This window comes from Tamandua tetradactyla, chromosome 19, assembly GCF_023851605.1.
Source record: "Tamandua tetradactyla isolate mTamTet1 chromosome 19, mTamTet1.pri, whole genome shotgun sequence".
Taxonomy (NCBI): domain Eukaryota; kingdom Metazoa; phylum Chordata; class Mammalia; order Pilosa; family Myrmecophagidae; genus Tamandua; species Tamandua tetradactyla.
Window position 1 is genome coordinate 55,428,489 of NC_135345.1, and position 13,960 is coordinate 55,442,448.

Here is a 13,960-nt window from a genome sequence, read left to right on the forward strand (position 1 = left end):
AGGTATTGTCCATGGGGTTTGGAGAAGTGGATGAGTTTCAGAGATATGTGGGATATAAACAAAGAGATGGTAATTGATCGGACATAGAAAGTGAGAAAGAAATAGAAGAGAGAATGTCAGTGAGGACTCCAAGGATACTGGCTTTGGGAAATCACGGCAACTGCCCTAGAAGGGACAGCTCCTTGATTTCTGAGTCTAATAATTTAAAAAATCGCATGCTCTTCAAAGTTGACAGAGTACTTTCACAAACGTTGTTGCATCTACTCTCCACCCCACAAAACCATTAAGTAGATCTTTATTATTTCTCCTTCATAGATAAGGAAGTTGAAGACCAAGGAGGAAAATGCTAGTAAAGTGTAGAATTAAGACTTGAACTCAAACTTTGGAGTCTTCAGATTTGAAAACCAGGTCAGGTTTTGTTCCCCTCTATTCCACATTGCCTCCCTTGAGAAACTATCAGGAAGAGAAGGGAAGAGAGCAGTGCAGACAATGGTTCAAATCTTTATTAAGCACTTAATACATGCTCAGCGCTATTCTAGTTGCCTTGCCTGCACTGATGGAGGGCGAGGGGGAAAGATCAAAGACGGAGAAATGGGAGTCCTACCTCAGGCAGTTTAATATCAGAGGCAGATTCAGAACAATAACTTCAGGAGACTGCCCTAGGCAGTAATCTACAAGGGACTTTGATCGATCACTAGAAATTAGCCAAAGTTTAGCCAAAACAAAGAAAATGTTAAGTACCAAAATCTTTCTCTGGGAAAGAATCAAAAAGAAACTTTTGAAAAGCTGCTTGGAGTGGGCGGTGAAAGCCCCCAAGAGAAAGGTGAGGTCACAAAATGTCTGTTTTCGTTATGGGAGGCATGCAAATTTGCGCCAGGGCTGATCCACAGGGGAAATTAAGAGACAAAGCTAAACCTAAGAAAGGAGTGGTCCTGACCCTTCAGACTTCACATCCTCTCAGCCTCCTCTCTAAATAAATGCTGAACAAATATTTTGAAAATAGTTAAAGGGACAACAGATCACAACACTGGCACCCACAGTGACGTCTCTGCCCAGCTCAATTTATAATGCAACGGAATTGAAAATTATAAGGAAGGAATGAGTGAGAATGACTCCTGGGCTTTCCGGCATGGTTGGAAATGTGAAAGAGGAAAGAACAAGTCCCCTGGGAAGTGACCCCAGCCTCATCTCCTTCTCCCCAGGGAGGTAGAACCATAAGGGTGCATCAAAATGAAATGTGCAGGGCAGGCCACGTTGGCTCAGCAGGCAAGGACAATTGTCTGCCATGCCAGAGGACCCGGGTTCAATTCCCGGTGCCTGCCCATGTAAAAAAAGAAGTGTGCAGATGCTTCTATTCTGCCTTTCTTTTAACCCACATGATTTAAATGTGACCATGGAGTCTTATTTTTATAAAAGGAAAAACGGTGGAAGGGGGTGGGAGGGGAGGCAGACAAATGATTCCAATTTCCATTTTAGTTTTCAAATTATGGCGAGATAAAAGAGAAACTGGACTGGAAAGACCAATTCAAAAATCACAGACAGAAAATAGAAGCCAGGCCTGTGTTCAGAGCGTGGTGTCACATTTGTCCACGCTTCTGCGGATAAATGTTAGCAGCCCCTTTTTTTAGATCCAGCATCGCGCTTGGCACTTTCTTTACACAAACGTGACTTCATCTTCTTCTCAGCACCATATGCAAAGCCCCAGAATGAGCCAAGAGGCTGCCAGTTGGAGCCTCACTCCACTTGGTCACAGGAAAAGAAAGACAAGGAATGTAGTTCATGACCAAATGAGGGGAAATTAGCACACCAGAAGGCCAGCTGACCTTGAGCTAGGGAATTTGCAAACTTGGAATGGGAACCGTAGTTTATTTAATTTCTCTTTCTGTCTGAGGGGTCCTTCTTGGGATGGGAGAAAAAGGTGCTGAGTGGTGTCAGAGGGACTGGATTCATCTCAGTTCGTGAATTTAAGCAGATCATTAGTTTAATAGCTATCATTTATGGAGGGCTTTCTAAGTGTCAGTACTTGGAAATACATTATTTCATGTAATCCTCAAAACAACCATTTGCAAACAATAGCAGTGACCTCCCCTCATTTTACAGCTAAAGAAATTGAGGGAGAGGTTAAAGGATTTGCCATAGGTCATGCAGCTACTCCCCAGTAAATCCAATCTAGTTCTAACTGACTTAAAAATCTAGATCTTTTAACAAACTGTATTGCCTCCATTTAGTCTCTCTGAACCTCAAGTTCAACATCTACATCAGAAAGGTAATAGTTTCTACCTTGCATAACTCTGAGAGTTGTCATGTGGGCAAAATCAGACAACATATGGCCTGTTTTCTTTTGAAAAGTGCCTGGAATTCTTCATATAAACAGAATGGGCAGCTTGCTCATTGGCGTCTGACCATTCTATGCTTTTGTCCCTCTCACCACACTGTCCATGTTGCCGAACCTGGGTTCCGTAGGGCAAACTGGTGATATGTGCCTTTGCAGCATCATCTGTGGCTTGGCAACCTAGCAAAGTGCTGGATTCACCATCAGGTTCCTTGCCCTCCCACCGCCCCAACCCCCCATCCCCCACCCCCCACAGCCTCAGTTCACTCAGGGAACCAGCTGAGCCCAGGTTTCAGGAGTTGCAGTGAGTCCAGAGTTAAAGGAGGAAAATACCCAAAGGAAAATACCCAACCTCAAAGGGGGTTGAGGATGAGAAAAAAAGAAAAGTAAAGGAGTCTCCAGACTTAAAAGTAAAAGGTAATTTTAATATCACATTGTAGAAAACCATATCAACTCTTGTCTTATGCACAGGTGCTGGGAGAAAGAAAAAAGAAAGCCTCCTTCAGAACCACTTAACAAATCAGGAAAGGACTGTGGTGCATGTGTTTTAAATACGCTCGGAAGTCCCAGTATGCAAATAAAATTCTGAAAATCAGACTAGGGGCGAGGCTTCCAAAGATGGGGTGCCCACTCTAATTCAGGACAAATCCCCATGGTATACTGTATCCTAGCCAGAGAAGCCTAAGTGTGCACATATATGCACAGAAACTCTTCCTTCCGGAACCTTCCTAAGCCATTTAATTCACGTTAATAAAAGCATACAGCTGTCTTTATGAAATTGGTCTCTTTTCCTGGAGATTAACAAACTATGGCATTCCAGCTATTCGCAGCTGTGGGGCTTAGAATTCTAAAAGGAGAAGCTGCGGCAGCAACATGGGCTACAGATGGGAGAAAACTCACCTACCCTAGCATTGAAGGAGAGTGCCATTTATATTAGTTTCAGGGCTAAGGTTAAGTGTGGAAGCGAGAGATGCAGCAGCTTTATAAAATGTCTTCCTCCCACTCCCCCTCCCCAAGATGGCCTTGAAGCCCCCCGAGGGGACGATGACCTTCGGCAGTACCTGATTCCTGCTGTGTTGTCATAATGGAATTTGGGGTCGCACACTTCCTCTTCTTCCGCACAGGAAACAGGTGAGGTGGGCAAAGAGAGTCCAGAATCCTCTTCCATGCACAGAGTCTCCGATGTGGGGAGAACGATGTAGTCTTTGCCATCCTAAAACAATAAACATAGAATGCTATTGTTATGGCTACTGTTCTACAAGAGTTTTTTTCATGAAAAACAAAGCCACAGGGGCTTCTTGGCTATAGGGTGTAGTACTTTCATATCTGAACATAGCACTCTGACATTAAAAACGGTGTGTCAAAAACAAAAGGGCGCTTGAAAGGGATGTATATATGACAATATACTGAAGGAACTAACTAAAAAGAAGGTGGGTGAGAAGACTGTGAGAAAACTGCAGAGGACTGTCGTTACAATGGAGACAAAACGCTGTGGTCACAGACTTGACAAGAGTAGCTTTCTTCACAGAGCTGAGAAATCTTTTCTTCACAAAGCCCTATATAGAGCAGGTAAGTTCTTTAAAGAGCACATCGCAATTTTAGCCTCTACCTTTCAAGATAATGGAAAAACTGATGATAGGAAAGCAATAAATGGATAGAAAAATGGGGCTTCTGAGAAAAGGTTACACAATTTAGCTTTACTTCATCAAGAGAAGGAGAGAAAGGGCTATTTGACACCTTCAAATGTTTGGAAGGTTTATTGATAAAAACAGATTTGACTTATTGTTCTCCAGCTGTTCAAAACAAAAGCTGGGGGAAACTGGCTTCCATTGTAGTAAGCAGCATTGACTAGAGATTAAATAACTTTCTAACATAAAGGCAGAAAGACCACAACTCTTAAAATCCTCCAAAGGAAGTTATAGCGTACTGGGATTTTACCGAGGAAAGAGCCACCTGTTTTGCATGGTTTGGATGTGGTTTTTGCCAGCAGAATTTATTTAAATTTCCTTTCACTGTTGATTTTCTGAGGGGCCAGATTTTTTTCTTTTTTACTTTGGAAGAGCTTCTGGATAGTTCACACAAAGATAAATTGACAGGAATAAGAATGATCTGCTCCCAGGTTATGGATTAGGACTTCATCTGTCTAAAAGAGTAATTATAGGTTTTAGAAGAGCATTAGTGCTAGGATCTGGAAGAATATGGCTCCTTTAATCAGTAGTTGAAAGTAGAGCACAATAGCCACGAGAAGATCCATGCAGGGGAGCCTTTGACAGCTATATACTCTTTGTAGAAGTTTCTTGGATGGAGGTTACAAACCTGCTGGGCATTAGCTTGCAACAGATTTCCCAAATGTTCCACTAATTCTGAAAATGTGGGCCTCTGACTGGGCTCCCCATTCCAGCAGTCAAGCATGGTCTGGTACCTAGAGAGGCAAAACATTGATTTCATTCACTGCCTTTTTCCTCTTGGAGCTGATGCTGAAGATACGCAACTGAATGAGCAAACATTTATAAAGAGCCCACCACCATGGACAGACATGCTCAATGGGGACACAAAACTGTAGAAGATACAGAAAATTTATGCATAGAAAAGAAAGGATTAGAAATCAACATCTAATAAAAACAAAACTTAATTAACTGGTTGGTATACATAATGAAGTGCTATTGTTTCGAGAAGGAAGTAATGAATCTGTGCTTGAGATTATCAAGGAAGGCTTCAAGGGGGTGGGGGGGGGTGGACAAAGTGGGCTGTGAAGGAGGTATATAAAATAGAAAGTCTTCTAGAAGAATTGTGAGCAAAGAAAGAGGACAGAAGAACCCTTGTAAACTCTTACATTTCTGGTGTGGTATAATCAGGGGCCCTCATTCTGGTTCCTTCTTTCAATCGTCTACAAAATTCCTCATCAATCTTTACCCCAGGATATGGAGAAGCTCCTAGAATATAACATGAATGGGGCATTATTTGATTTGATTTTTCTCTTATGCAGAGTCCTCATCTGATTCTTACAAATCCTCACCTCTATTTCATTTTTGTTTTTTTTTTAAGAGTTTATTAATCCTAAACTTCCAAGTAAGTTTCAATCCTTAAAGAAGGAATACAGGAGAGGAAAAGGAATATTGGGGCCACCAACTTTTATCATTCTACTTGGGTTCTGATGGAGAGGAAAGAAGAATATTACCTAAGGAAAATATTTCCCAGAGCAAAACACCAAAGGACCACACATCACTCTGAATTGTGTACACTCTGTCAAAAATAGTTTCGGGGGCCATCCATTTCAAAGGGAGGCGTGCCTAAGAGGGCAGAAGACAAGGAAAAATTCAAATAGCAAATATTTAAAGAAAAAATTTCCTTTGTTTCTGAACACATGTCCTAAAGTTTGCTATCAGGAGTTTGAATTCTCCAACTTAATAAATCACCAGATTCATCTTTGAAACTTACATCTCCTTTTCTGACATAATCTGGGTCCTTATAAATATCCCGAGCCAAACCGAAGTCACAGATTTTAACAACATTCTTCTCCGACAAGAGGATATTTCGTGCCGCCAGGTCCCTGTGGATACACTGCAAAGAGAATTGTGTGCGTTAGGTCTCGGCACAGCTGATCTCTTCTACATCTGTTGTGATCTCATGCTTAAAAAAGAAAACAAACCCCACATCAGAAAACCAACTGATTAAGGACTGGGCTAACATCTTTTATCAACACTCCAGGAAAAAAAGTCTTTGAGCTTCGTTGAAACACACATCTGCTTATTTCATAAACAGTCCCAGCTTTTGGAGTTGAATAATTACGCTATAATATGATGAGGGAGTCATAAATAGATTTATCTTGGACACAATGAAGAATGTGTTTCTGATCACATCCACACACACCCTTTGCCTGGCACCATATATGGTTAAAGTGTGTCATTCTAAGGAGGCCTCAGAATGGGATTTATTTTGAGTGAGTGATTGAAGATCAGCAATGGAGGACTCTCATTGGTTCTATGCTCTTTGGTGGTTTCCCAGTTCCAGATGTAATTGAAGCTGGTCTGTCTCTGATAAACAATTTCCAGTTGGGGCACATTCTATTTTCAAAAACTGGGTGATCATAAAGGCCTACTAACACAATTTTAACCTAGCACTAATCAGTTGATTATCTAGTGCACAAAAAAAGTAAAACGATATTCACCTTGGCTTGCCTTCTATTCTTTTTAGCTTCCCAGTTTTTCCCTTCTAATATCCCCTGCCATCTTCTAACTTCCTACTGCCAGCCAGCTTTAGCTCCACAATGTAAATTTGTATTCCAAAGTGACAAAGCATAAGAGATTCAGGGACCATTTAGAAATAAATGAAAGACTTAGATAAGAATTGTTAAGTCAGTGATCCTGTGATAAAGTGATGAAGTCATCCTGTGAGCCTCTACTGAGTGCCTCATCATCTGCCTGGCACTTACCTTTGGATGAGGCATTTTCAGAAGCACATTGTTTAACACGATTGAGCAACCAGGGGATTCCAACAAACAGTACTTTCTAGATCCTGCCCAACCAAAGAGCTTCCTTGTTACTCCAACAACCAGGTGTAGTCAAGAAGATACTACCTACCCAGTAGGTGGAAGGGAAGTTTAAAGGATCCCTCATTCCCTTCTAGCAGCCAAAAGGAGCCTGACTAAATGGTAAGCTCTGATTTCAAAAAATAAAAACAAAAAAAAATCATATTCTCCAGAAAAAAGGCCTTTACCTTTGGGGAAACCTTCCCAGAAGCCAACCTCAGGCCCCCCCACCCACCAAACCCCACCCGCATCCCATGGTGTTTACAACATTTGGAATATTTGTAACTTGTCACGTCCCCACCTCAGCCTTTGTTTGGCCTACTTTTCTAATTTTGGCTCTTTTAATCGCTCTCATCTGAAGCCTGTCCTTCCTGGTTTCTAATTATAGGACTAACAAATACTTTTTGATGGATGGTGAGGAATGTAAAATAAATTAAAAATAGACTCTCATCTACAGAGATATCTACAAGGCTCAGTCTCTCACCTCTTTCAGGTCATTGTTTGAATGTCACGTTCTTAGTACAGTCTTCCTTGTCTACTTTATTTAAAATGGATATACACAAACAGAGAAGCGGACACACACACCAAGCACTCCCCATAATCTTTTCCCGCTTTGTTTCCCCATAGATTTTTTTCCCATCTAAGCGACTGTGTATTTTGCTTATTTATATTGTTTATTGTTTATTCCACCCACTAGGATGAAAACTCTGTAAAGGTGGAGTTTTGTCTGTTTGTTCACCACAGTGAACAAATATTAGTGCTTAGAATGCTGTCTTTGTAGATGTTTGATAAGTATCTGTTATATGACTTAATCTTATGAAATTCTTCCGTTCCTTTAATGAGCTGAAACAGGGCATTCCTGGTAGAGCTCGCTGAACAGTCCTAGCAGTGGTGAATAATTAAAAGTCCCAAATGAACACCAGGAGCCAGCACCGGGCAGCTTTTTTCCACACCTGTGATCTGAAGAGATAGTTTATTTCCCCTTGAGTGGTCTTACCTTCCGCGATGCCAAGAACTCCATGCCCTTAGCCACTTGGAAGCTGTAACAGATGAGATGCTCCAAGGTCAGGAAATTCTTGTAGAGATCTTCCGAAGCTGTCAGAAGAGGCAGGATGATGGAGGTCAGTAATTCCAGCAGTCAGTAATATTGGTTTCTAAGTTTTTTGGAATAATGATAGTTTTAAGACTTGGGATTTAAATTCAAGAAGTAGAAGCTGGGAGAAAATGTCTCTATCCTCTGGAAATGTGATGAATCCCAGCATTATTAGCTTTCATCATATACATTAGAAAAAATAATGGTTTTTCCATTTTAGCCAAATTGAAATGGCAAACCCAGGAGTCAGAATGGCAGTAAAATTGACATAGACAACGGGGAGTTAAAGAAGACTTTTTCAAATTTGCTGTTTTAAACTGTTGGGTTTTTTTCATGTACCCAGAGGGATAAACAATAGTTTCATATCAAGAACTCTAAAAATAAAACAATATTCAGGGTCAGTGAATTTTTTCTCTCCAGGCTTTGTCCTGGGACAAAGGCCAAAGGTCATACAATAATCTACAATGGATAACTAAAAATATCAGAAATATATCTACTTCTTTCACTTTAAAGCTAAAAAAGTGCTGTAAACACTAAATCTAGGATGTTTTTTTCCTTCAAGGATACAAATGAGAGATAACAGGAACATGGAGAGAAAGACGAATTTACGTAAATTGGTGGTATTTGCATCATTGCAACTGGTACAAATAAACACTAAGACATCAATGAGTGTTTTCAAAATGAGCTCTTAAGTTTGGTCAGATAAGATAAGACTTATGGCATCTTTCCTGAAGACAAATACCAGAGTAAATGAAAACTCAGTTGCAATAATAACTTTATAAGTATTTAAAAGGCAGCCAGTCTTTTTCTCAATGACTTATTATGTTTAGGGCTAAAGGGCCTTTGGTGAACAATTAGTGAAACCTCTTCATTTACTGAATAAAGAAAGAATGCCCTTTCTACTCCAACATGCTATCTCAATTTCCGGCTAACTGGCCACCATATTGCGAGAGAGAAGGAACTGGGTAGAGATGGCTCTACTCAATGTGGGTTCAGGTATGTGGGGCCTGGATGATCTCCCAGGTTCTGCTGGACCAAGTCCAGGCTTACTGCTGCCTGCTTGGTTTCTAAGGGAAAGAAATTAGATTTAAGTTCTGCTTGTAGCCCCACGTCAAGGGAAATAGAGTAGGCTTCTTCCACCATCTCATAATTGGATTCTTCTAAACTCATGTCTCAAGAGAAGTCAGATGTCAGAAAACTCCACCTCTACATCCTTGGAGCTGTCTCTGCTCCTTCCAATCTACAGGGGATAAAGAAAAGTGGCATTTACCAAAATTCCTCTTGGAAAGTAGAGCTGAAAGGAACAATTGATAAGCCATTTTGTGGGGGGTAGGACAACAGACGGCCTCTAGGCTGCCTTGGAGATGGATATGATTAACTGAAAGACTTTTGTTGTGTTAGTGAAGTATGCAACATGGAGCTGAACTGCTTAGAGCAATGCGGAGGTATTCAATCCCTAAAGAGCCTCCTTCTCTGACCTTTCAGAAATATAGTGGTTAGCTTCTCCTGATAATAAAGCTAAACCAATATTTTAAGAATGTCGGTTTGTTACCAACTGGTTAGTTCACTTGGGGTACTCATATGTCTCAGGCTAGTCCTACTCTGTCCCTCAACCTAGCCTGCTGTTTATCTCGGGCATGCACTCCAATTTTGGAGAGATTTCAAGGCAATCTAGAAAGTCACACCTTTTAAATGTTAGGTAGTATAGGACTCTTCACATTACAAAATTCCTTGTAATACCTTATCACCTTGTCAATTGTTACAAGAGCATGAGTTAAACAAAGAGGAGGCAATAGCCATTACCTTCCTCTTCCTCCACATCACTCAGGGATTTCTCCTCCACAAATCCAGAACTGGCTGAGCTCTGGCTACTGGTGATACTGTCCAAGCGGCGTTTTAGATCCACAGGGATTTCCCCAACGTAGTCTTTCCCTTGACGGAATCGTGCCCCTTTGGTCTTTAAAGAAAAAATAAATGAACTTCTTGACTACAAAATGGATCTCTAAAGTGTAATAAATGTGGAAACAATAGAAATTATTTTAAAAAAAACAGACATGAAAGACATCAATTCCAAGCTTATCATCTCTAGGCTGAAATTCTGGGCTAATTCTCTGTATAATAAATTTTCTTCCATAAAGCTCAGCTGCTTTTTAACTTAAAAGAGATAAATGTGTTATTTCAAGTTGCTCTGAGACATATTTCCAGCATTAAGGTGTCCTTTATAGAGAGATTACACTCAATGGAGCTAAATATGGCTAAAGTGGGGAAAGAATAATCCAGAGCTATTTTTCACTCTGTCTTTCCCTTTTTGTAATCACACCCACCACCTTCTATCCTCCTCTGGCACCATCTTTGATGAGTCAATATATTAAAGTCACAAAAATAAAAATGAAAAGCATGTTTCCACCAGGAGGTAAAAACGGACAGGCCAAGAAGTTTTGTGAGATTTCTCACAAGTTCTTCAGAGAATTTCAACTAGACAATTAACTTGTTCTACTTTTGAGTGTTCTCCCATTTTACAACATGACCAGAGTTGAGTTAGGAAATGACATACCTTATAGGGGACAAATTCATTCCTCTTGCTCCTTAAATAAGTTGATAGATTTCCAAACTTGCAGAATTCCACTATCACCATGAGTGGCCCTACAGACAGCACAGCATGCGATGAAAGGAAAAGTGTTTTCACTCATGTTTCTAAGTGCCTAAGGTATTGATGAACCCAAAAATATCTTAGAAAGCTATAATCTTTGATTGGGACAGGATCTTAAAGACCACTTGGTCCCAATCCCTTCTTTTGTAGCTCTTTTCTCTTCCAAAAGGCAATTCTACAACAAGACTAACTGAAGTTTCAGAAGAAAAATTACCCACTGGCTTTTCAACACTATCATCTAGAATGACTCTTTTTCTTCATTTGATGGGAAGATACTTGTAAGGTTCTTTGCTTTCAAGTTGTTTGAGAAGTTTACTTTTTCTCATCTGAACATCTATTAGAAATCATATCATAGTGCATTATGTCCTAGTAATGCATTCGTAATACATTCTTATTGCATAGGAAGTTTTAGAATAATTTAATTACAGTGCCTATTAAACCTATGTGAAATATATTCATATCTAGAATTCTGGTAAAGTATCCAAAGTTAAGGAAATCACAGTCATGGGAGTTGAGCGGTTTCCCCCAAATACTAGCAGAGAAGTATATGTCAAAATTAGGCAACCAGAAGGAATGAAGTTGATGCATGGATGTACCTTAAAGATATCATGTTGCATGAAATAAACCAGACGCAAAAAGACAAATGTTGTATGGTCTTTCTGGAATAATTAGAATTTGCAAATTAATAGAAACTAGAATATAGGTTACCAGGGGTCCAGGTAGGGATGGGAATGGGGAGTTAATGATTAATTAGCATGGAGTTTTTGTTTGAGGTGATAGAAAAGTTTTGGTCATGGAAGGTGATGATGGCAGCACATTATAAATACAATTAACACCACAGAAGTGTACATTTGAATGTGGTTTAAAGGGAAAATTTTAGATTTACATTACCAGAATAAAAATTTTTTTTAAAAAACAAAAACCATAGAATTGTTACTGAACCCTAATATAAACTAGGGACTACAGTTAATACTCTAATAATATTGTTTCATCAATTGTAAGAAATGTACCACACAATATAAATTATCAATAGGGAAAACTGTGTGTGGCAGCAGTAGGGGAGCATATGGGAGTTCTGTACTTTTTGCATGACTTTTTGACAAACTTAGAACTACTTTAATAAAATATCCATAGATACTCACCTCCTGGCTTGGTACAGGCACCTAGAAGGTTGACCACATTGAGATGATGACCAATATGAATGAGGATCTTGAGTTCAGACATGAGGGCTCGGTGTTCACTGTGTGTGGCTCCTTCTACAAATAAAGAACAAGAGGGAAATCATAAAAACCCGTATTGCCTTAGGTTATGGGTTGAACTGTGTCTCCCATCAAGATATATTCAATTCCTAACACCTGGTTCCTTTAATGAGACCTTATTTGGAAATAGGTTCTTATGGTGGATTGAAGCTGTATGTACCACAGAAAAACGTGTTCTTATACTTAATCCATTCCAGTGGGTGTGAAACCATTCTAAGGAGGACTATGATGATGTAACTTCTGTTACGGTATGTCCCACCTCAATCAGGATGGTCTTAATCCTATTACGGGTGCCCTTTGTAACAGAATGTAATTTAGAAGAAAGAAAGAAGAAGAGAAAGGAACTAAGAAGCTGAAAGCATGGAACCTGAAAGAAAAGAGAGAGACCAGGAGATGCCACCATATGCCTTGCCATGTGGCAGAGAAGACAAGGATTGCTAGCAGCTAACCCCAGAATGCAGCTCTTTGGAAAGAAGCATTATCTTGATGATGGCTTGATTTGGACTTTCTTTTAGCCTCAAAGCTAATAAATCCCATAATTTAAACCAACCCATTATATGGTATTTGCTTGAGGAGTCTATGAAACTAAAACAGGTCTTTCAAGACATGACCAATTATGAGGAGATCGAATTGGATTAAGATGGGGTCTATTCTGATATTACTGGTATCCTGATAAAAAGAGGAAATTGGGACACAGATAGGCACAGGGGAGAAGGCCATATAAAGATGGAATCCGATGCATCTGCAAGCCAAGAAACACCAAGGATTGCTGTCAAATGCTGGAAGCTAGAGGAGGCAAGGAAGGATTCTCTGCTACAGGTTTCAGAAGGAACATGGCCCAGTGACACCTTGATTTTAGACTTGTAGCCATCATGAAACAATAAATTTCTGTCATTTGTAGTACATTTTTATAGGAAACTAAGACACTTCAGGACAATTGATGCCTTCCCTCCATCTCACGTAAAAAACTTTGCAACTTTCCCTCTAAGGATAACACAATTTACAACATAGGTGTGTTTCCCTAAAAGTCAAGTGTCAATTAAATTTTCTAATTTTCAATCAAATTCTTACTCTAAGTTCACCGTGACATTTAAAGAAATCCATTGTGAAGTTTTTTTTTGCCAAGTGGAGAGTACATCTACAAACGAAATCACACCTAGACTTTCCTCTTTTACAAGTGGATTTTAATATGTCAGGTTTACTATATTTCTCAGGGCCTGATTATTTCAGTGTGTCCTAATAAGGAAGCAAAAGCATGTATTAAATATACTTGCGTGTTAAAGCCTATGCTGAAGTTCCAGCCGATTTGTGCTGAGTAGGAAACTAAATAAGGGCCAGCTGGCAAGGCCAGTTGGCACATGGGGTTAACAGGGCTAAGGCTGAGAGCTTGATCTTGATGTAAACTGGTTCACTTTCTTCCAATTCACAGACACATTTGCACCCCAGCCCCAGATAAGCCACTTCAGACTTATATACCTCCCTGGCCACAAGGGAGAATATGCAAAAGGGCCAGCAGCATTGTCTTCATCAATGAAAGCAATGAAAGGCAGCACATCGTAATTGGAGTAAAGAGTTTTACATGCACACCTCTCCAAATTAAAATGGCAAGACCAGAATTCCACTACAATTAGATTTAACTATGCCCAACATTCCTATTAGGCTATAAAATGTATGATCTGAACACTCCGAAACTGTTGGGCCCTCTGCTCACAAGCTGGGAAGACCCTTTAAGTGTTTTTCTTAAATAAAGAGCAACAGTTATTTATAAAGCTTTGACTTAAGAAAAATTACCCACAATGCTTCCTTTCTTGACACAACTATTCTTATTTTTGCATATTACCTTTTCACGTGAAAGTCTTTCACATATTTCAATTCTAGGGAATATATTGTGTTAGCATTCCCACTAGTTTCATTTATAATATCAAATTCTTTTCTACACTTCTGGGATGGGCTATAATTATCTTACTTACATTAAAAAGAATTTTGGTATAATCATGGTACATTTTTCTGGTACCCTAAGTATAGTTGTATAAGCTGTGCCCAATACAAGGGTTCACAGGCAACATGTGGAAGTGGGGTGGCTAAAATGTAGCCCCAA

The 13,960-nt window shown here is 39.7% G+C and overlaps 1 protein-coding gene across 5 annotated transcripts in view; it reads right to left on the bottom strand.

Annotated features, from left to right (window-relative positions):
* Window positions 1-13,960, bottom strand: part of KDR (kinase insert domain receptor) — a 47,864-nt gene that overhangs the window by 8,388 nt on the left and 25,516 nt on the right. For all 5 annotated transcript variants that reach the window (XM_077136895.1, XM_077136898.1, XM_077136896.1 and 2 more), the window contains exons 19-27: window positions 11,746-11,859; window positions 10,508-10,596; window positions 9,757-9,910; window positions 7,858-7,955; window positions 5,771-5,893; window positions 5,511-5,622; window positions 5,166-5,265; window positions 4,649-4,754; window positions 3,394-3,545 (exon numbers count right to left, since the gene is read on the bottom strand). In XM_077136895.1, coding sequence (XP_076993010.1) covers window positions 3,394-3,545; window positions 4,649-4,754; window positions 5,166-5,265; window positions 5,511-5,622; window positions 5,771-5,893; window positions 7,858-7,955; window positions 9,757-9,910; window positions 10,508-10,596; window positions 11,746-11,859 — 1,048 coding nt within the window. The remainder of the gene's footprint in view (window positions 1-3,393; window positions 3,546-4,648; window positions 4,755-5,165; window positions 5,266-5,510; window positions 5,623-5,770; window positions 5,894-7,857; window positions 7,956-9,756; window positions 9,911-10,507; window positions 10,597-11,745; window positions 11,860-13,960) is intronic.